At 37.4% G+C, this 22,964-nt stretch overlaps 1 protein-coding gene across 3 annotated transcripts in view; it reads left to right on the forward strand.

The window, feature by feature from the left end:
• The window catches only part of adgrv1 (adhesion G protein-coupled receptor V1), a 559,481-nt gene that overhangs the window by 150,451 nt on the left and 386,066 nt on the right, over positions 1-22,964 (forward strand). For all 3 annotated transcript variants that reach the window (XM_043709105.1, XM_043709113.1, XM_043709123.1), the window contains 7 exons: positions 1,512-2,323; positions 5,008-5,217; positions 14,425-14,555; positions 16,087-16,186; positions 18,576-18,755; positions 19,994-20,157; positions 22,328-22,421. In XM_043709105.1, coding sequence (XP_043565040.1) covers positions 1,512-2,323; positions 5,008-5,217; positions 14,425-14,555; positions 16,087-16,186; positions 18,576-18,755; positions 19,994-20,157; positions 22,328-22,421 — 1,691 coding nt within the window. The remainder of the gene's footprint in view (positions 1-1,511; positions 2,324-5,007; positions 5,218-14,424; positions 14,556-16,086; positions 16,187-18,575; positions 18,756-19,993; positions 20,158-22,327; positions 22,422-22,964) is intronic.

Below are 22,964 nucleotides of genomic sequence, written 5' to 3' on the forward strand. Positions count from 1 at the left end.
TTTAGGCAAAAAAGCCCCAGTCTATTCAGCCTGTCCCATAGCTCAAATCCTCCAACCCTGGCAACATCCTTGTTAATCTTTTCTGAACCCTTTCAGGTTTCACAATATTCTTCCGATAGGAGGGAGACCAGAATTGCATACAATATTTCAAAAATGGTCTAACCAATGTCCTATACAGCCACAACTTGATGTCCCAATTCCTATACTCAGTGCTCTGACCAGTAAAGGAAGGTGTACCAAATACTTTCTTCACTACCAGCTCTTTCCTTACATTCATGCTCATTGTGCCCACTGTACTCAATTCCTAAAAGTGCATGAAACTCATGGACGTCTAAGACCATTTGTTCAGCTGCCTGTGTCTTGTTCCTTGACCTCAAGGTTCCATCTTTTCCTGAATCTCTGACATCCAGTCTATTGCCACACTTTCTTGTCTTTTCTAAACTCATCATGTTCATCTCCCAATTCTTTGACCATATTCCCTTTCAACATCTGACCATACAACTTCCTCTTCTCATGATTGATGACCTTGTGAATGTTGCCTATAATCATCAATTGCCCTTTTCTTTCAATTCTCTTATCATCATCATGATATGGGCTTATAGGGAACAGAGATTATGTATAAATGAACAATTTTCTGATTGGCAAAATGTAACGGGTGGTGTACCTTAAGAATCAATGCTGGGACCCCAACCTTTTACAATTTAAATAAATGATTTGGAATGAAGCAATTAAATTATGGTTGCTAAATTTGCTGATGAAACCAAGATAGGTACAAAAGTGAGATGTGAAAAGGAATTAAGGAGACTATAAAGGAATGTGGAAAATTTGAGTGGACAAAAATCTGGCACATGAAGTGTAATATGGGAAAAAGTAAAAATGTCCATTTTGATAACAAAAATAAAAAACAAGCATATTATGTAAATGGTGAAAGATTCAAAAACTCTGAGTGTAGAGGGATCCATGTTTCTTTGTGAATGTGTCACAAAATTGCCCATTTAAGACAGATGAGGAGATACTTTTTCTCACAGAAGGCTGCAAGCTTTTGGAACTCCATGCCAAAAATTGGTGCAAGCAGAGTCTTTGAATATTTTTGAGGCAGAGGTGGGTAGATTCTTGTGTTTACATTGATAATAAGCAAGGGGTTGAAATATTACCAGGGATAGTAAGCAAGTTTGCGTATCAGATAAGACATTATCTTATTAAATGGTGGAGCAAGCTCAAGGGGCCTAGTCCTGTTGCTTTTTCTTATGAAGCACCTGATAATTTTTGTGACATTATAGATGCCATGTAAATGCAAGTTAATGTTATGATCAGTTGCCGTTAAGCAGTGTATGAAACGTGAGCCTGTTGTGATGCCGAAGCTGATCCTGTTGGTAAACATTAATGTGTAGATACATTTACACATGTAGAAACCAAACCTTGAGTTTAACAGGAATGAAAAATCATGTGTAAATGAGATATCAATATGTATTTTGTAACCCAGTGTTCAATTGTGCTTGCTTTCCCTGTAGTGGAGGCCATTTTGGGAAACTGCGAATATTTTACAGCACCTCCAAAATTGATTTTGTGGACCTTTTGGTGAAGGATGGACAGGACATTTTCTCTTATTATGAACCACCAACCACTGGATTTGTGAATGGCCAGCCTATTCTTCAGGAGAATGTTTCTCTGACGAGGGATGCTTTTCATACATGTGCATCTATTTGTCTCAAGGAAGAAACTTGTTCAGCCTTCTCGTTTACAAATTTCTCTGGGATAGCCCAGTGTTCTTGGGTAGCTTCATTGCCAAACATACTGACCAACAGTACAGAATTCATAACATATCGCAAGAACAGTTCGAGTGTATCTGCTTTGCTGAGTGCCCAAGCGACAGCTGGTAGCGACTATGAGCCAGTCACTGGATTATGGGCGAGCATGCATGATGGAGAAGAGTTTGCTAATCTCTCAGTTACAATACTAACTGACAGCATACCTGAAGGTGATGAAAAATTTGCCGTTTTACTTTTGAATGTGGAACTGTTGAATGGAATGGTCATTCCAGCAAACCAGCCCACAATCGGCCAACCAAATATCTCCACTATTGTAATAGCTATGAATGGAGATGCATTTGGGATCTTTTTGATATACAGTACACATCCAAATGCCACAGATAAGGGGAGTTATCTTGAAGTAATGGAGGCAACTCAGACGACAGTGCAACTGGTCATAGATAGGAGTGGTGGGAGTCTTGGTGAAGTAACAGTGGAGTGGAGTGTGGTTGGTGGTACAGCTACAACAAACATTGATTTCATTGGTGATGGTGAAATTTTAACATTTGGAGAAGGTAAGGAAATTATGTGTGTATGAGTTAATGTGTTTTTTTGATGATTTCATCATTTTTAGCCCATCCTGTATTCAAACTTAATGTGTATTTCTGGCAGTCTATTATGACAATTTAATGACCTTTTGTATTTTTCTCTTAACATGGACTTTTGTCACCCTTTTTCCTAACCTTGGATTGAGACATGTCCAATAATATGCCTGGAATGCACAAAGAAGGTCTGTGTTGATGATTATTCTCACACCACCCATACTTTCTCTCAGTTGATCAGTATATTCATTTTGTTCTGTCACTCTCTTGCATTTACCTAACTCTCTTTTAAATACATGTGTGAAGTTATGCTATGATCCCAGCCGATAGTAATATTGTAGAAGTCATCCCAGAATGAAATCTGGCCTGATGGATCATATGTTTCATTTTTGCATTACCATGGTTACCATGGTGGTCAGTCATGAAATATTCATGGGAGACTGCAGACATGTCTTAACAACAAAACATGAATTTATTACATGAAATAGATAAAGAAAGAACAAATAGAGCTCTTTGTAACATTGTTGGAAAGACCATAACACAAACTGCAAAGCAGTATTTTAATGTGTTCTCCAACATTTTTTTAACAAATACTCAAATCCAGAGAAATTTCACTTCTACCTCAACTTCTTCAGGTTTTACTTAACTGGATCCTCTCAGTTTCTTTTACTTGTATGCGGAGACAATTTACGATTTTTCTGAGTCCACTGGCACAAAGCTTTTGCAATTCTGATGAACCTTTACTTATTCCATTCTAATAAATTGAGGATTTCTATCCACATTCTGCTGACTTGTAAATCCATAAACTAAAAAACATTGGCAAGGATAAATGCTTCCCTTGAAATTCCGTATTCTCATGCTGGGCGGAACTCTTCTACATTCTGAACTGAAATCATGAACCTTCTATTTTGAAGTCAAAATTAAACTAATAGTCTTAATATGTTTACTTTACCTGTCATAAACTCAACAGTGCAATTTTATCCATTGACATGACAGTAGTTCAGCCAGACACATAACTGCAGTCAATAACTTCTTTTAAGAACTTCAGTTCTTGAAATTGAAGCGCTTCATTCAAATAACTGACCTGTCCTTTTAAAAAAAAGACTTTCTCAGAATTGACCAGTTTCCATTTGTTTCTACTTTAAAAGCCAAAACAAAATATTGAGTCAAGTCTTGATCAAACTGTACAAGGCAACAATTGGACCACACCTGGAATGCTGTGAACACTATCCAAGGAAAGATATCTTGACATTGGAGGCATTATATAATGGTCACTAGACAGATCTGTGCTATGGAAGGTCTTTGACTTATAAGGAGAGTTTGAGTAGGTTGGCTGTGTACTTGAAGAGTTTTGAAGAATGAGAAGTGACGTTATTGATATGTACAAGATTCTTAAAGAGGTTGACAGGGTAGATGCAGGAAGATTATTTCCTCTTGTGAGAGAGTCAGTGGCTAGATGGCATAATCTCAGAACAGGGGGCTCCCTATAAGACAGAGATGAGGAGGAATTTCTTCTATGAAAAGGTAGTTAATCTGTGAAATTCTTTACCACAGAGGATTGTTGATGCTGGGTCACACCATATTCAAAGCTAAGTAGACAGATTTTTAATCAGTTAGGGAATTGCAGCACATCGGTAAAGATAAAGTCATGGTAGTCCTACCAGATTATAGGGCTGCTCTCTCATTAAAGAGTTACCAGGATGTTGCTGGAGCTGAAGGGATTGAGTTATAAGGATTGTCTGGATTGGCTGGGATGTTTTCACTGGAGCATCGGCGATTGAGGGGTGACCTTATAGGGGTTTATAAAATCATGAGGGGAATGGAGTAAATGAATAGCAAAGATCTTATCCCCAAGATGGGAAGTTCAAAACTGGGGGCCATATTTTTAAGGTGAGAAGAGAAGGATTTAAAAGGGACCTGAGGGGCAACTTTTTGACACAGAGGGCGGTTCATATGTGGAACAAATTGCCAGAGGAAGTTGTAGATTCAAGTACAGTTACAACATTTAAAAGACATTTGGATAACTACATGAATAGGAAACGTTTAGAGAGATATGGGCTAAATGCAGACAGGTGGGACGAGTTTAATTTAGGAAACTTGGTTGGCATGGGTGTGTTGGTCTGAACGGCCTGTTTCTGTACTGTATGATGAAATGACTCTATGACTTGTGATAGTTTAACCTGAGGCTCACCACTCATCAGCTGAGGGGTTGACCCCATTTGAGGTGTATGGTGAAAAGAGGAAGGTGACTTTGAGAATTCTTACTTCAGCCATAATCTCATTGAATGGTGGAATAGATTCACAGGGCTGAATGGCCTTCCTCTGCTCCGACATCTTATGGTTTTTTAAATGGTTTTTAAAATATATATTATATACCTTTCATTAGGTGTAGGTATCGAAACCATTTTCATGCCAGTTTTCTTTTTAAGTCCTAAATGTGTTAATAATAGATTTTCATGGGATATTGATCTGCATAATAGTTTCAAATCATTTGAGATATTCTTATAAAATTTCAACACAAAGTAAGATGTGTGGTGTTTCAAAATTTCCTTCATAACTATCTGGTTTGGAAACTGTTGAAAGTGGTTTTGCACCTTACTTTAGCCATAAAATATAAATAAATAAGTCAGGAAATTAAAAACTTTTTTTATGTGCAGGTGAGGATAGGAGACTTATCACATTAAACATTGTGGATGATGAAGAACCAGAAGACAATGAAACCATTCTCGTCCGTCTAACACATACTGAAGGTGGCAGTCGTATTCTGCCCAGCTCTGACACTGTCACTGTGGTCATATTAGCCAATGATTATGTTGCAGGAGTAATTAGTTTTCACGCATCCTCCCGGTCTGTCATTGGACATGAAGGTTGGTTTCTGTGTGTAATGGCAACCATTCTAATAATCATCAATTTCGACAGTGCCACAGTCTTCCTAAGCCTTAGTTTACTATTTTAACCATTTACAGATATCTTTTCTTCAATTCTTGTTTTATAAAAGTGGAAGAAAATAGAATAATAACCAACATTCTTCATGTATTTAAAATTGAAAAATTGAATTTCATGTCAAGTTGTTTTTACTTTATCATCTTGAAACTGTAACTAGATAAACTTTAATCAATGATCCCTAAAGGTTTAAAAATTGTCTTCACCAATGTATGAATTTCAGTAAAGCTCACAAATAACGTGTAAAATCTTAAAAAAAAACTCTCTCAGATAAACCTTAAAATGGCATTTGACTCACAGCAAAAAAACATTCCAAAATTTGACTGTTTATAATTTTAAAATGACAGGCAGTTGTATATAATTAACACTAATCAACAGGATAGCTTTTGCTTCATTCCAGTTGGAGACTGAAAAATGAAGAGTTACTAGTGTCTGTTTTGATTTACAGCATTTCAACAGGATGAAAGTATTTTCTTAAGGACTAATCCATGCCATGTTTCTTTCTTGGATTCTAGTCCAGGGGTTATACCTTGTCCTGTCAGGAGATTATTATAAATCATGTTTGACAAGCTTAAATTGACTGCATATTTACGGTGGAGAAAGTGAGGTCTGCAGATGCTGGAGATCAGAGATGGAAATGTGTTGCTGGAAAAGCGCAGCAGGTCAGGCAGCATCTAGGGAACAGGAGAATCGACGTTTCGGGCATTAGGCTAATGCCCGAAATGTCGATTCTCCTGTTCCCTAGATGCTGCCTGACCTGCTGCGCTTTTCCAGCAACACATTTCCATCTCTGCATATTTACGGTCCTTGAACATTGATACTTTACTGATTATGTACCGATTTATTGCTGCTCAAAATTCCATATGAACAGTATGTTGATGATCACTAATGATTCTTAACATGATTTATAATATGTAGGAATGCTTATGAGCCATCTATATTCATCATTTTTCCATAAGAATTGTTAAAATGTTCCCACTCTGGCTAACTGTAAAAGAATGAAAATTGATTATTCAATTTGTAATCCAAAATGTGAGTGGATATTTGAACCAACCCGATGCAGTATTAATACTTATGTAAAAATGATGAAATTCTTACAGATGGCTCCTGATTTTAGAAATATACACTGTCTTCAGTTTAGCATTTTAAAGATATCATTGATATGATTTATGCTGATATTTTTACAATAGGGGGTTTTTTGCATTAATATTTCTGTTGAGCTTGTCATTGCTGCAACTGAAGTAAAGCTCTGCTTGATCAAATAAAAAAAAAAGCAGTTTTGGTTAAAGTGAATATAAATCTTGAGATGCATAGGCTTTTAAATAACAGCAACTAGAATGTAAGTTGAAAGAGTTATTTTAGTTCACGGAGACCTTACAGGTTTCAGCTCTATTTGATTAGCCTCAAATAAGAGTATTGTAGCATGATAAAGGGTATTGTAGTTGTGACTGAACTAGTAAACAAGTAGTCCAGAGTGTTGGCCTAAATATTCAGAAATCAGTGATTTGATTTTTTAAATTAATGATGGCTGCTGGGGAGAGATGCTAAAGATTAGTCTCCAGATCTGTGTTTGGCAGTATAAACAACCTTTATTCAGAGCTCTGTCACCAAGTTTGTGGGAAAGACCAGAGACTGCTGTGAATCTGGCTTTCATGTGGGGCTCAGTAAGGTACAAGATATTTATACATACGGCATTATGGTGGGCGGCACGGTGGCACAGTGGTTAGCACTGCTGCCTCACAGTGCTAGAGACCCGGGTTCAATTCCTGCCTTGGGCAACTGTCTGTGTGGAGTTTGCACATTCTCCCCATGTCTGCGTGGGTTTCCTCCGGGTGCTCCGGTTTCCTCCCACAGTCCAAAGATGTGCAGGTCAGGTGAATTGGCCTTGCTAAATTGCCCGAAGTGTTAGGTTAGGGGTATGGGTGGGTTGCGCTTCGGCGGGGCGGTGTGGACTTGTTGGGCCGAAGGGCCTGTTTCCACACTGTAAGTAATGTAATCTAATCTAATTACAGTGGTTACATTAGACATTAATTTCAGTACTTGTCACATCCCCGCTGACCTACACATCCAATTCTGTGAATGCACGATCAATGATGGACAACTTCATGGTCCACCTCAGGTTTCCTATGACCTCATGATTTTTACCGGACATCATTGTCATCAGGCCTTGGGATCTTAAAACATGTCCCATTAATTTACATTGTAACACCGATTGTTATGCCCCTTCCTAAATATTTGTCGGCTGCATCGTATACTTGCTTATTACTAATGACTTTTCAAGTTCAGTCATGCAATTCCTATTGCTTGCAGACCTTAGTACAGAAGATTCAGAAGGATAAAAACCGAAAGAACTGTGGGTGCTGTAAATCAGAAACAAAAACAGAAGTTGCTGGAAAAACTTAGCAGGTCTGGCAGCATTGTGAAGAGAAATCAAAGTTAACATTTCGTTAACTCTGATTTCTCTTCGCAGATGCTGCTAGACCTGCTGAGATTAAAATGGATGCTAATTTATACCAATTGTTTCAGGAGCAGCTTCCCTTTTATCTGATTTGAAAAAGTCAAACAAATCCAGTCTGTCTAGGCAAAAGTGAGGACATGCAGATGCTGGAGATCAGGGTCAAGATTAGAGTGGTGCTGGAAAAGCACAGCAGGTCAGGCAGCATCTGAGGAGCAGGTAAATCGACGTTTTGGGCAGGAGCCCTGATGAAGGAGCACCACTCTAATCTTGACTCAAATCCAGTCTGTCTGTCTAGCAGCTGCCTTTTACAGCTTCTTCTATTGTACATGCTCTAAGATGATTTAAAACAGAAATGTGATAACAAAATTGACTTTATTGTTATTACTTTAAATACTTTTCATATAGCACCTATCCAAATCCCCTCAAGAGGCTTGAAATTCGAGTACTTTTACAGCTCCATCAAGTCATTAGAAAAAGCTTATTTGGATTCTTAAGACTGTTCATTAGGTTCAAAGTGGTGATTCTTAGTTCTCTCAAAGTCATTATGACCCTGTTTCACAATTATTTCTGCCCCACCTTGCTACATTATTTATCTTTTGGTACTAGATTATCTTATATCTACTAATTGTTTTAATCTTGCTGTGATGGAGAAGACGTCCCTGCAAGGATGTTGATCAAAACCAATCTTTGTTATTCTGGGATCATCCTTTTTCATTCATGCTAAACAACATACTTCAGGCTGTGTGTTCCCAAACATCTCTTATCAGATTGCCTCTTACAGACATCAGCTGCTGTAAGTTGTACAGAACTTGCTGCATATTAATTTGTAAGCTTCTTTGTTCTATCTGTTACCTTCTACCTGTTATCTTCTTCTCAAAGCTACCGTTGTCCTAACTAATGATCTAACTTTAATTCTGATTCCAGCAAGCTAATTTAGTTACTACAGCCAAAAAATTTTTCCACCTTATATATGCCAACTAAAAATCCATGGGCAGACATCTAGTGCCACCTCTGGCCATGGACTGCCCAGCAATGACCATGTAACAATGGGATTGCCATAAAACCCCATCTATTTAATTAATATACTGTACGGAAGAAAATCTATACTCCTTACACAGTTTGGCGTTTGAGACACCAAAACTACAGTCGTATGATTGACTCTTAAAAGCCTTCTGAAATAGCCTAGCAAGTCATTTATTTGTCACCTATGTTTTTCAAGGGCAACTAGAGATGGGCAATATATGCTGACCTCATTCTTTGAGTGAATGTAATAAAAAAGGTCAATGGCAAGAACACAGAAACTAGGAGCAGGAATAGGCCGTTCAACCCTTCAAGCTTGCTTCACCATTTATTACGATCATGGCTGATCCTGTACTTCCATGCCATACTCTTGCTTTCTCCCTGTACCCCTTAACCACTTTACTATCTAAAAATATATAAGTCTTTTCCTTGAATGTATACAGTGACTTGGCCTTCACAGATCTGTGGTTGAGAATTCCACAGGTTCATTATCCTTTGAGTGAATCAATATTTTCTTTATTTCAGTTTTAAATGGTCTACTCCATGTCCTGAGATTCTATCTCTTTATTCTAGATTACCCAAACCTATGAAAACATCCTCCCTGAATCTAGTCTGTCCAGGCCTGTTAGACAGGGCTCATACTGTTCAATCAGATTGCCCCTCTTCCTTATAAATTATAGTGAATGCAGCCCCCACTGAACCAAACTCTTATCATAGGACAGTCCTATCATCCCTTCAGTTCTGAAGAAGGGTCACTGAACCCGAAACATTAACCCTGATTTATCTCCACAGATGCTGCCAGGCCTGCTGAGTTTTTCGAGCAATTTCTGTTTTTGTTTCTTTTTTTTAATCCGCTCATGGAATGTCTGGCATTTATTGTCATCCCTAATTGACTGAGGGAAGTTAAGAGTCAACCACATTGTTGTGGGTCAGGAGCCACATGTAGGCCAGACCAGATATGATGATAGATTTTCTTCCTTCAAGGACATCATTGAACCAGCTGGCTTTTATCAACATTTGACAGTGGTTTTGTGGTCATTGTTAGATCCTTAATTCCAGATTCTTTATTATCTTGCAATGTAGGCAACTTACCAATTATTATTTCTAATTGCTTACTTCCCCTCCCTGTGTACTTTTGTTAACTGGTGTACCAGTGTTACTGTTTTATGACCTTTAGAGAGCATCAGATCCATCAGTACATCCAGGAAATGTTAATGGGCAGCAACTGTTAAGGGTCATGAATTGTAGGTGGAGCAATGTTGATTCAAGTCCGAATATATTTATAATTTGAAATTGGTTGTAATCTAGAAATGCCATGGATAGTTTTTAGATTTGATTATGCATGATCCAAGTAAACACTTTTTATTTCTTAGATTGGTGCAGTAACTTTAGGTTAAGTCATAAAATGATGATAAATCTGAATTTTGTGGCAGCACAGGTGGTTCAGTGGTTAGCACTGCTGCCTCACAGTGCCAGGAACCCGTGTTCGATTCCAGACTTGGGCCACTGTCTGTGTGGAGTTTGCACATTCTTCCTGTGTCTGCGTGGGTTTCCTCTGGGTGTTCCAGTTTCCTCCCACAATCCAAGAATGTGCAGGTTAGGTGAATTAGCCATGTTAGATTGCCCATAGTGTTAGGTGTGCTGGTCAGGGATAAATGTAGGGGAATGGGTCTGGTGGGTTACTCTTCAAAGTGTCAGTGTGGACTTGGTGAGCCAAATGTACTGTTTCCACACTGTAGGTAATCTAATTGATCAATTTTCAAAAATAAACTTACTCTAGGTAGGTGCATGCTTAAAATCTTATCTCATGATTTTCAGATATTGCTGGGTAAGTGCCTAACAGCAGTGAAAAAACAATTATTCTGTTAAGAACTGTGAGATGTTGAATAGGTTAAGACCTGTATACGTAATAGTATTATTTGATTAAGAAAGAAATGAAAAACCTTTTTGTAACATAAAATTATCATGTGAATTTTTATGATAGAATTTTATTTTCAAAGTATGTTTGGTGTAATGTGAATGTAGTTGTTAAATATGTGATTCAAATAGTAATTTATTGGCTTGACGATCCTTTAAGATTGCCTTTCAGAAATTGCAGTGCATAAATGGTTAGAAAATGATGTGCAAGTTTGGTGTATAATTCATGATTATGTATTTGAAGGGAGAAGCTGTTGGGGCACATGTTCCAATTTCCAGATGTGTTGGCTTGTAGAACTGTCATTTATTTTTTTTTTATTTTATTAAACAAATTACAAAAACAGTTTACAACAAACAGTTACATTTACAGCTACATACAAGAGACAGCAACTTTACAGGGAGAGGAGCAGCAAAGCCAGGCCCCAAACCCTACCATTCAAACAGTTTACAGGGACATGAGGGCAAACCTCAAATCCCAGTTTCACAAAGATATAAGGAGACAACAGCAGTGACAGTTGTACATTAGACAGTACTGTTACATACAAAAGTGCAGACAATACAGACCCAGCAAAGAACTGTCATTTATTCAACTATATTTAAAAGCCAATGCAATATTGTATGTACTGGGAAAACTGTTTGAAGAATGTCTGATGATCTCAATTCTTATCACAATGTGTTTCTGTGATCACTACAATGTAATTTCATCATTTTAGAAAATTGCATCATTTTAGAAAAATCTTTTGTTAAACTTAGTTTATAAAATTTAAACTTTGAAAACTTTAATTTATTTGAGCAGGATTATTGCAAATATTAGGACTAGTTTAAGCCTGCAACATTTTTAACCATTTTAATGTTTTTACAAGTGTAAGTGTTCACTTTCTGTATGCTTAACACCAGTAACAATTTTGCTAATTTTTTGCGTATTTATTTTAGACTGAAATTGTTTTTCAGCATTTAAAAACATTTCTGAAATTGTAAGTTTTCCTTTTGTGATTTTTTTGATTTGAAAAAGTATTTTCACTTGGAATAAACAACCATCCCATGTATTTTTTTAGTTTAATAAATGGTTGCTCTTTTGTTTTATGATTACTTTGAATTTTTACATTTTTCTATGGATGTTGGACTGCAACTAAAGCCTTGCTTAAAGCCTTATGGCATTTTTCTTACACTTTTGCGATTTTCAACCAATTTTTTATATATTTATAAATGTAGAATAGATATTTTTAACATTCTCATAACCCTTGGCCTTGCGGATAAATGTAAATATTTTGCTGCATGTCTTTCATCTAACTGTATAGTGTTAATGGACTTTGCATGCAATAAGATAAGACAATGATCTAGCTGGCACATACAAGCATGACAATTTGGCATTGTTGAATTCAACAAAAATATAGTGCAACAAGAACACTGAGATGGACAGTTAGAACCATTTTGTGCTGTGTCATGTTCCAACTTTGCTGTAAAGTAAATTACTTGGCAGTAAAGGTGATTGCATGTTTCAATATATAACCATTGAGCTATTCTGAATTCATGGTCTTTAAAAAGTTAAGAAACTTCAATGAGTGAAAACATTCTATTGATAATAAATGTCAAAACAAAGTATTAGTTATTACTGATGAAATTATTTGCAACATGCAAAACCTTTGTGGCATTTCCTTCATGTGCATGTTTTGAGTTGTCCCTTTTTGCACTCCCAAGTATTTATGCACACAGAATATAGTACAATTTGGATAATTTAAAGCTGTTGTCTATTTCTTCATTCATATGAGGTAAAGCTAATTGTAGTTAAACATATGTGAATATAATAAATAGCTGCTCAAATGACAAATTCTAAACTTCCTGTTTTTGGTTGTACACTTTTTTAATTAGAAAATTACACCTTTCTTTCTTCTGCCCCCCTCTTTGGTACTTTTGCTTGCTCTAAATCATTTTTTAAAATTCTCATTGTTCATTGTATCCACAAGCACCAGCTCAAGTGTCACACCAAATTATTGTTACTCCTTTCCACCCTCAGAATCTCTGTTGAATGAATTGTCATCCTAATAATTTTAATATTTTAATAATTTTAATCTCTGTTCTGAATTCACGAGCCTCCTTCCTGTAAATCACTCTCCTGATATAAACCTTCCAAGCCATACTTGGAGATCACTTTATTGAGTTTTGCAAAACATCCTTCATTTAAAGAGATCAATTCAAAGCATCTTGAAATCACCCTCCAAGTAATTATTTGGAAACGTTTACAGCCATTATCTTCAACTATATCGGCTGTTATTACTGAAATTTTGTAAACAAAAATTGCAGTGCACAAGATGTGTGCCACTAGGAAATTTCCTCATCTGTCTATTGCTCCCTCCACTTAATCAGAGCATGAATTTAAGAAAGGGTTGTAACACTGCAATAATGAATCTCGATTTGTTCCCCATCAATCATGACTCTATACTGAAAATATGGAATAATGAATTTACCTGGTAATTTGCAGATATAAGATTCAAAAACTCTGGTCTCTGAATTACCAGAGTGGATGTATGACTGACATGAGCATTAGAACTTATGGAAATCAGGATGCACTGATTTACCTGGGAATTGTCAAGGAATTCTGGGTTAGCGATTAAATCTAACTGGCCATTAGTCATGACGCTTCTGATGTAGAAAGCTGGATTATAACTTGCCATTTGATTGTTGATATGGTCACCCTCCTGATCTGATTCAACTAACCCCAGCCACCCACTGGTACCTTGCCTACTTACCACCTACTCATACACCCTAACTCTCATTCATTCACCCATAACCCACCTTCATATTTGCTAATCTTATAATCAAGCTTTTAAACTCTAGCCCTTCTCTCCCACTCTCTCAAACTCTGTCTCTCTCTCCCTCCACACACACATACACAAAAATATACATGCACACTAATGTCCATTGTAAGGAAAGAGCAGCAATTGTTGCCTCAAATGATCTGGGCTAAAGGTAGAACCTATAGCTAACCCAATCAAGTGGGATTCCTATGGCAGGAGGACTGGGGGGTTGAGGGAATGCAGAGTTTGCCTGGTGATGGAGAGTAGTTCGTACCATGTAAGTGACATGTGCCTATGCATAGGTCTGCTGCACATAAATGAATAGATATTGTATTTACTTGATTGTTACGTTATTGTTTAATTAGTGAATTTGTTAAGCTGATATCCTTACTAAATTGTAAATGTCTATTGTGGCTTTAGTTAATTACATTTAATAAAATGCCTTGACACAGAACTCTCCATATAAAGCATGTGGTACAGTGTTAGCATTTATAGAACTGATTTTCTTTAGCAATTAAAATTTAGAGCTACATTTGTTTTCAGTTTTAATGTACAGAGTACAACTGAAAATTGTTTACACCTAGAAAGCAATAGGCTGAAAGAAAGTACTTTTAATTATCCACTTCTATACAATTGCTTTGTACTGCAAGACTGATTCTGGATTTGAACCGTTCCTCTTCATCATTGGTATTTGGGAAAAACAGCCATTCTTGGTTCAGTTAAAGTTCGATTTCCAGCATTTTCCTATGAAGGCTGGACATTCTAGCATTGCAAGGTTACACAATTATTTATTAAGATATTTTTGTTTTTAACTTATATGTATAATTTTGCATGAAGTGTTTGGTTAATCAGCAAAATGAATGATACACAATTGTTAGACATACAACAACCACTTTAAAATGGGTTGATGATTCAATCTGACTTAATCTCCTCATTTGTAGGAGAAAGTTTGTTGTTGTGGATTAAGCGGAGTTCACCTGGAAAGGGAAATGTAACTGTTGACTGGAACATCCATGGAAAACATGCCCAGGAAGAATTTTCAGATATGAATGGGACTCTTTCACTTTCTGATGTAAGTAATTAGAACAATTCCCTCAACTATTGTGCACCACCCTGCTCCCTTCTCCACATCAGTAATTGGCTGAATGGAGGATTGCTCCCTCACACCTTCTCCCTCTGCCCTACACACACTAACTCCATTTGCCTCCCTCCCTCTGCATCCCTCCTTTCCTTCACAGCCTACTTGGACCCCACTCTTATTATAGTGTCTTGCTGGGAAAAAAAACATTTTTTGTTTTAGATTTAAAGATATTGGAGAAGGAACTTTAATTTTAAAGTATCTTGTCCCTCATTTCAGATATTTTTCATTCATTCATGGGATGTGGGTGTCACTGCTTAGGTGACCATTTGGTGCACATCTCAAATTGTCCTTGAGAATGTGGTAAAGATCTGTCTTCTTGATCAGCTTAAGTGCTTGGGATGCAGAAGCTTCCACAATGTTGTTGGGGAGGGTGTTCCAGGATTTTGACCATGTAACTGTGATGGAATAGATTGAAGTCAGAGTACATGCTTCTGCTGGTCTTGTCCTCCTTGGTGTATGAGGTCATGGGTATGGAAGATGGTGTTGGTGGAGCCTTGATGAATTACTGCAATGCAACTTGTAGTTGCTGTCTCTATGTGTCAATGGTGGAGGGAATGAATGCTGAAGGACATGGATGGTATGCAAGTCAAGTGGGCTATTTTGTCCTGATTTATCCTCAAAGTTCCTGGGCTATATTGGAACTTCACTCATGAAGTCAAGTGCCGAGTATTCCTTATACTCAGGACTTGTGCCTGGTAAAAGATGAAAATGTGTTGCTGGAAAAGCACAGCAGGTCAGGCAGCATCCAAGGAACAGGAGAATCGACGTTTCGGGCATAAACCCTTCTTCAGGAATGAGGAAAGTGTGTCCAGCAGGCTAAGATAAAAGGTAGGGAGGAGGGACTTGGGGGAGGGGTTTTGGAAATGCGATAGGTGGAGGGAGGTCAAGGTGAGGGTGATAGGCCGGAGTGGGGGTGGGGGCAGAGAGGTCAGGAAGAAGATTGCAGGTTAGGAAGGTGGTGCTGAGTTCGAGGGATTTGACTGAAACTGCTCCAATTCAGTTCTGACCATTGAATATCACTTGTGTGACATAAATGTCGCCTGTCACTTATCAGCCCAAGCCTGCATACAGTCCTAATCTTGCTGTATTTGGACATAGACAGCTTCTTGTCTGAAGAATCACAAATGGTGCTGAACATTGTGCATTTTCAGCAAGCATCCCCACTTCTGACCTGATAATGGATGGAAGGTCATTAGTGAATCACTGACGATGGGTCTTGAGGAACCCCTGAGGAACTCCTTTTATGGTTTGATTTATTATTGTTACATGTACCAAGATACAGTGAAAAGTACTGTTTTGCTGCTATATAGACAAATCATACCTTACATATACCATTATACATTTACTGAAAGTATAATCTCTTCTAAGTCCTCCAGTGTAGTATTTGTCCTACTGGTGCCTTATTTTTGTATGCATTTCTCGTTTCTTCTCTCTTTTCTAATTATATATGCAATCCTTTTAGGGATTTCTCAATGCATCTTTTCTTGTCCACCTATTGGATGATATGATTCCTGAAGAAAAGGAAGAATACAGAATCATTTTATCAAATATCAGAACTCAAGGTAACTATTAAGTCCAGTAATTCATATGGCTGTTAAATAAGGATTGTGAATAAAGAATAAGATTCATCATTGCAAGGAGGATTGTAAGGAACTTGACTAGGAGAGGATGAAGAAAACAGAAAGGAGCTCACTTTTGGCTGTTGAATCCTTAAATCGCTTGTTATTTAATCCACAGGCTTTAAAACTCTTAGATTTCTGTTTCATTCAGTTTTGATGAAAGTTTGTTGACCTGAAACATTGATCTGTTTGTCTTTACAAATGCTACACAGCTTACTGAGTCTTTCCAGCCTTTTTAAACTTTGATATCAGATTTGAAGCATCTACAGTATTTTGCCTTTGGATTGTTGTGGCCTGAGGAGGTGGCCTGGTTTGACTTGTAGGGCAAATTGCATGTGCATCAAGACAGTTGGATCCAGACCCAATACTGTAGCTCTGGAGTGCTTCAATAACTGGCAGCCTGGTCGACCTCCAGGCTAAAGAAGTAGGTCTGCTTGGAGTCAGAAATAGTGTGTGGAGGGGTAGTGGGAGTCAACTTAATGTTTCCTGTACAGCAGACGTTGCGGTTGCATTACAATCCTTGAAGCCGAGAGTAACTTATTTGCCAAAACAAATAGCTTATAGTGGCATAGGACAGGCTCAGCTATGTCCTAACCAAAATGAGAAATCGTCCATCCATTGATAATGCAAGATCACAATTTTGATTTTGAACATGTTACCTGCTGCAAGGTAAAGATAAAGCTTCTCTTTAGTATTGGTGCAGATTTCTGTCCTGTTATAGAATCTCTCCGATTTTCATTCCAGTGAATACCTTTGAGAGAAATTGAGTGTTTTTTGCAAGGACATGATTGCTGCCCGATCAGCGATGGTGAAAATTTAACAAATATTTGTTAACCCCCTTGGCACACGCCTCGCAGCGCCAGAGACCCGGGTTCATTTCCCGCCTCAGGCGACTGACTGTGTGGAGTTTGCACATTCTCCCCGTGTCTGCGTGGGTTTCCTCCGGGTGCTCCGGTTTCCTCCCACACTCCAAAGATGTGCAAGTCAGGTGAATTGGCCATGCTAAATTGCCCGTAGTGTTAGGTAGGGGTAAATGTAGGGGTATGGGTGGGTTACGCTTCGGCGGGTCGGTGTGGACTTGTTGGGCCGAAGGGCCTGTTTCCACACTGTAAGTAATCTAATCTAAATATTCTTTCCCAGAGTCTTAGAACTTGTTTGTAATTTGTTTCTGTTTTCCTTTCCTAAGTAGCCATCTATGTCCTTTACAACTTTTATTTTATGTAAAATGGCTTCAGTCTGGTGGTGCAGTATATGTAAATCTCCAAACATTGAGTAATTGCTTGATGAATTAAGTGATCTTTGTTATGGGTGTATGAATTCGGAACAGGAGTAGGTCACTTAGCCCCTCAAGCAGCCTCCTCCACTTAATAAGATAATTACTGACCTCATTACTGTACATTTCCATCTACTTGCCATTAACTTTCACTTCCTTCCTTATCAAGGATCTACAAAATTATGCTTTAATAATATTCAAGAATTCTACTTTCACCACTTCTGAGGAAGACAGTTCCTAATAATTCAAACCCTGTATTTTAAATGGTGACTGCTTAGTTTTTTAACAGGGACCCATAGTTCAAGATTTTTCCAAAAGGGGAAGCCTCCTATTCACATCCATCTGTCAAGTTACCTAACCTCCAGTGGATACAAGCCCAGCCTGTCCAACTTTTCCTCACAAGACAACTGTCACATGCTGGGTGCTAGTCAGGTTAACCATCTCTGAACTACTTCCAATGCATTTGAATTTACCTTAAATAAAGAGATCAGTACTGTACTCTAGTTTCCAGATGTGGTCTCCTTATGGCTTGCTAAATGAAGAATAACCTTGCAACTTTTGGTTTTTGATTCCAATTGGAATAAATTATAACATTCTATTTGAACTCCTAATTACTTGCTGTACCAGCAAACAGCCATTTTGCAATGCATGCATTAGGGCATCCTGAGCTATACATCACTGAGCTCTGCAATCTCTCACCATTTATAGTACCCTTTATTTATTCTTCCTACCAAAATTGACTTTCATGGTTTCCTACATCATATTCCACTTACCAGGCTTCCTCACCTGACTTATCTAGATTGATTTACAAAGTATTTTTTTACCTATCCTTGTGTCATCTTTGCTCCATTTTACTTGCATTCATCTTACAGATGACACTCCCCACTCTCTAAACAGTGCCTGTGATTTGTTCGTGTAGGTTTTGTACATGAGGTATGGTAATCTAACAATATATCTGGTGGGTCAGTGTGATTGCTGAATGATAATGAATTATATTTGCAATTAACTTGTATTTTCAATAAAGGAAGAACATTATCTCTTTTTATTCTTCTTTGGCAGGGGTTCCCTCAACAGGTGCAGCTATTATTGACAACCAAGGATACAAAGCTATTCTTATTGTGGAGGCCAGTGATGAGCCACATGGGATAGTGAAGTTTGCTCTGTCGTCTCAAACTGTTTCCATTGAGGAAGGAAATAAAACTATTCAGCTGTTTATCAGTAGGGAGTTTGGATCCTTAGGTAACAAAATGTTGATTAGATCAATGTTAAATTATGCAATTCAAGTGAATTAGAAATTAGACGAGAGCTTTGTTTTCTTGTTCTTAATTATGATGTGAATTAGCCAAATGTGTGATGATTGAGCTAAGCTACATAAAGAAAGTCAAACTTTGTTACTTTTATTACTTATCTGTTATAAGTGTCAGTATATTTTCAGTGTAATAACTATTAAACTCATTGAACAGTCAAGTAACATTGTATTCAGTTAATATGCATTAGGAATCTGAAACGTGATGAGGTAAAGGAAAAATAATGCCAAACTTTGACCTACTGTTATGAACCTGACAGTAACCCAATTATAAATCTTGGGGAAGGATTATTTTATGCTTGGATTGGATACTTACATTAACATGCCAAAGCAAAAGCATTCACATCACCGAAGCAGCATTCCTTGTATTAGAATTATCCCACTCTACTATAAAAGGGAGTGACTCTGGAATGTTATTTAGAAAGTTAAAGGATAACCTCAACTCTATGGACTATTTATAAACAACCAATGTCAAATTGGTTTTAAAAAAAATAATTCAGGGGACATGGGCATTGCTGTTGGGCCAGCATTTATTGTCCACCCTTAGATGCCTTTGAGACGGTGGTGGTGAACTGCTTTCTGAACTGTTGCAGTCATTTGGTGTAGGTAGAGTCACGATGCTGCTTGGAAGGGAGTTTCCACAATTTTGTCACAACGACAGTGAAGGAACAGTCATACATTTCTTATCCTGAGTATCTCTCCCAATTTTCATTTGTATTCAAAATAATAGAAGTGGAAGTTAGAGAAGATATATTACAAGTAATAAAACCAAATTAAGAATAGGCTTACAAATGCATCAGAAAGGGCAGGGCAACCGGACTATTGAGCTTATTACTTTTTGATCTGGCTTATTCTTCATACACATTGTTTTCAACCCTACCTTCCTGGTCTAGTTTAATTACACAATCTCCTGGGAGAGACCAAAAAAGGTAGATAAAATCTTGTGTTAATTTATGAAAAATAAATTCCCCTCTGAAACCTGAAGGAAATGAATACAATTTTCACTTAAGTTCTGAATCCTTGATGCCAGTTACACATTATTGCATTAGAATGTTCCTTGAAAAGAAATTAAAATTATATTTGAATTCTTAATATACATTTGAAATATACATGGCTGCTATGTTTTCTGTGCTGTTCATTGCTTTGAATTTTCATTTCTTTTATTATGAAGGCACGATTAACGTCACTTTTGAGACAGTTGAAGGATCCTTACAACCTCTGAACCTGATTGAAAAGTCACTGGCTGAGCCTGGACTTGATTTTCTGCCTGTTTCTGACTTTGTTATTATGGAGGAAGGGGAAGCCTCGACTGTAATAAACATCACTATTTTAGAGGTGAGTCAGAAATCTATCTGGAAAATGTAGCTTTGTGTTGTCTGATAATGTCATGTGACTAACTTAACTCTGTCATCTGTAACCTTAATAAGTGTTGAGCTACTGCAGAAGCTAATACGGTGACTCATGTACTAAAATGATTTGGCTATATCTTAAATAGTAACTCAAGCACGCTGGAACACGTGGTATATTCTGCTCCTCATCACTTAATTAGATCAAGAATAATCTGCAGTAAACTTCATTCAGCCATCTTTGGTCTGTATTGTCTGATGTCCTTACCTCTTTTGTTCTTTCTCTCTCTACCCGTATTGCGTGCCTTTATAATTTTAAATATATCAACTGAATCATCACAAAATTTCTGTACCTGAGGGATGACAAAATAAATTTATGAAACCTTTCTTCTACATAGAATCTTTTAAAACCTGACATAATTCTGATGAATCTGTGTTGCACTTTTTCTGAAATCAACATACCATTTCTAAGGGGAAGTGCTAGAATTGACCACATGTTGGTGCCTGACCAAACATTTGTAGAACGAAGGATAACTTTACTCATTGTATCTAAATCTGAGTAACTCAGCTCCCAATTCCTGAATGCTTGCCCACCATCTATAACAAATAAGTCTGGGGCGTCTTGAATATTCTTTGCTGCCTGAATGGATGCAGCTTCAACAACATTCCAGAAGATTGACTCTATCCAGATTAAAGGTGTTGCATCTTAGCTATTCACTCCATTTGCAGATGGTGCACATGGACAGCAGTATGCACTATCCACAAGGTGCACTGCAGTTGCTTGCCAAGGCTCTTTGGTTAGCAATTTTCACATTTGCAAAGATTACCTCCTGGAACAAGGAGACCAATGAAATGCGTCGTACTGACATCATTCGTATGTATCCCTTTACCTTCCGTACCATCCTAACTTGGAACTATACTGCTGCTCCTTCACTGTCCCTGGGTAAAGGTCTTTGAAGTCCCTTCCCAAAAGCCCTGTGGGTGTATTTTCACCACTGAGACTGCAGCAGTTTAAGTTACCTACTCAGTGCCACCTTCCTAAGGGCATTTGTGGATAGTCCACTTGCCAACTTTGCTCACATCTCACTGACTGCCATTATTAAAGGGATGTGTAAATAGAAAAAAATACAAGGAAAGTTATTTGTTCATCAAGTCAAACTTGTATTGCCATGATACAACATATATTAACCATGATTCACATTGACTGAGAAGCAAAACACCAAAACAAAATAAAAATAAGGCCAATGTAGTTACAGGGTTGGAGTTTACAAAAAACACTGGAAAAAAACCCAAAGAGAAATTTAAAAAGTTCCATGAGACAACAATAACTGGAACATATCTCCAAAAACCCTGCCTACCTTCTCTAGTTAAAAATCACATAACACCAGGTTATAGTCCAACAGGTTTAATTGGAAGCACTAGCTTTCGGAGCGACGCTCCTTCATCAGGTGCTCCGAAAGCTAGTGTGCTTCCAATTAAACCTGTTGGACTATAACCTGCTGTTATGTGATTTTTAACTTTGTACACCCCAATCCAACACTATCATCTGCAAATCATTCCTTCTCTATATAATGTAAATAACTCTTCCAACACACTTTTGAAATTTTTAGTGAATCTGCCTCAGGCAGTAAATTGTCCCATGGGTAATAACCTTATCAGAGCTCCTTTCTGCTGTGTGAAGCTGCATTTTTAAATTTTCTTTTAATTTTTTTGTGAGTCAGGGAAAAGTGTGAATGTGTAGCTACATTATTCCTGTTCACTTCTAACCAGTAAGTTGCCTGTGAACACTGCAGCAAGACTTGTATCTTTTCTTCCATTCATTCATGAGGTGTGGGCTATCATTACATCTCTAAATACCTGGTGAAGGTGGTAGTAATCTGATATAAATGAGAAGACCTGTTTTCCCTTCTGGTAACTTGCCTTTAGTCAAAGTCCATTTCATGGCCAATAATTTCCCTGTTCTGACATTTTGCCTTTTGTTATATATAATGAAACATCAAATTAAAGAAGCCATTCACCAAGATATTTTTCACAGCCTTTTTATGATTTAATTTAAAAATTGAGAAGCTTTTGAATATGTATTATGCAGTTTTGTGATGAATCTAACTTCAGACAAGATATATTGCTTTTGCCTTTTATGTTAAAAATGCCTTTTGCAGGATGACATTCCTGAGTTGCAGGAGTTCTTCCTTGTGAATCTAACATCTGTTGAGCTCCTCTTACATGATCTGACCAGCTTCCCTCCTAGATTAGGTGTGTATTCTGTGTTTATATACCTACATATTTAATTGGTCATTAGGACAAAATTAAATTTTCCTGTCAAGCAGGTTTTAAATGTATATAAATGCTTTTGCTGTCCAGTGGTGGTTTTGGCCAGTTTTCATCCTGTTATGAACTAGGTTTCACTTCTCTACTGTTTGCTAAATTAGTTCCTGTTTTTCTGTCACCAAATTGGTCCTACACTGATTTTATTTGATGAAAAGTCAACAACTTGAAATGTTAACTCTGTTTCTCTCTGCACAGGTGCTGCTAAACTTGTTGGGTATTTCTATAATTTTCTATTCTTTCTATATTCTATTGCTTCTCCTATTTATCTCGGATTTGACTTAAATCCATCTCTGCCTTTTGGCCTCTTACTGTAGTTTCTTTCAAAGTGAATTGATTTTTTAAATGTATACCTTAATGGACCCCTTTGACATCCCTTGATTTTCACAAGTACATTTTAAGATCTAACCCTGATTGTCCTTTCAAATGCATTTAAGTTCATGTTCTGAATGCAACTTCCTGTTTCATTTT

This window comes from Chiloscyllium plagiosum, chromosome 2 (assembly GCF_004010195.1).
Source record: "Chiloscyllium plagiosum isolate BGI_BamShark_2017 chromosome 2, ASM401019v2, whole genome shotgun sequence".
Classification (NCBI taxonomy): domain Eukaryota; kingdom Metazoa; phylum Chordata; class Chondrichthyes; order Orectolobiformes; family Hemiscylliidae; genus Chiloscyllium; species Chiloscyllium plagiosum.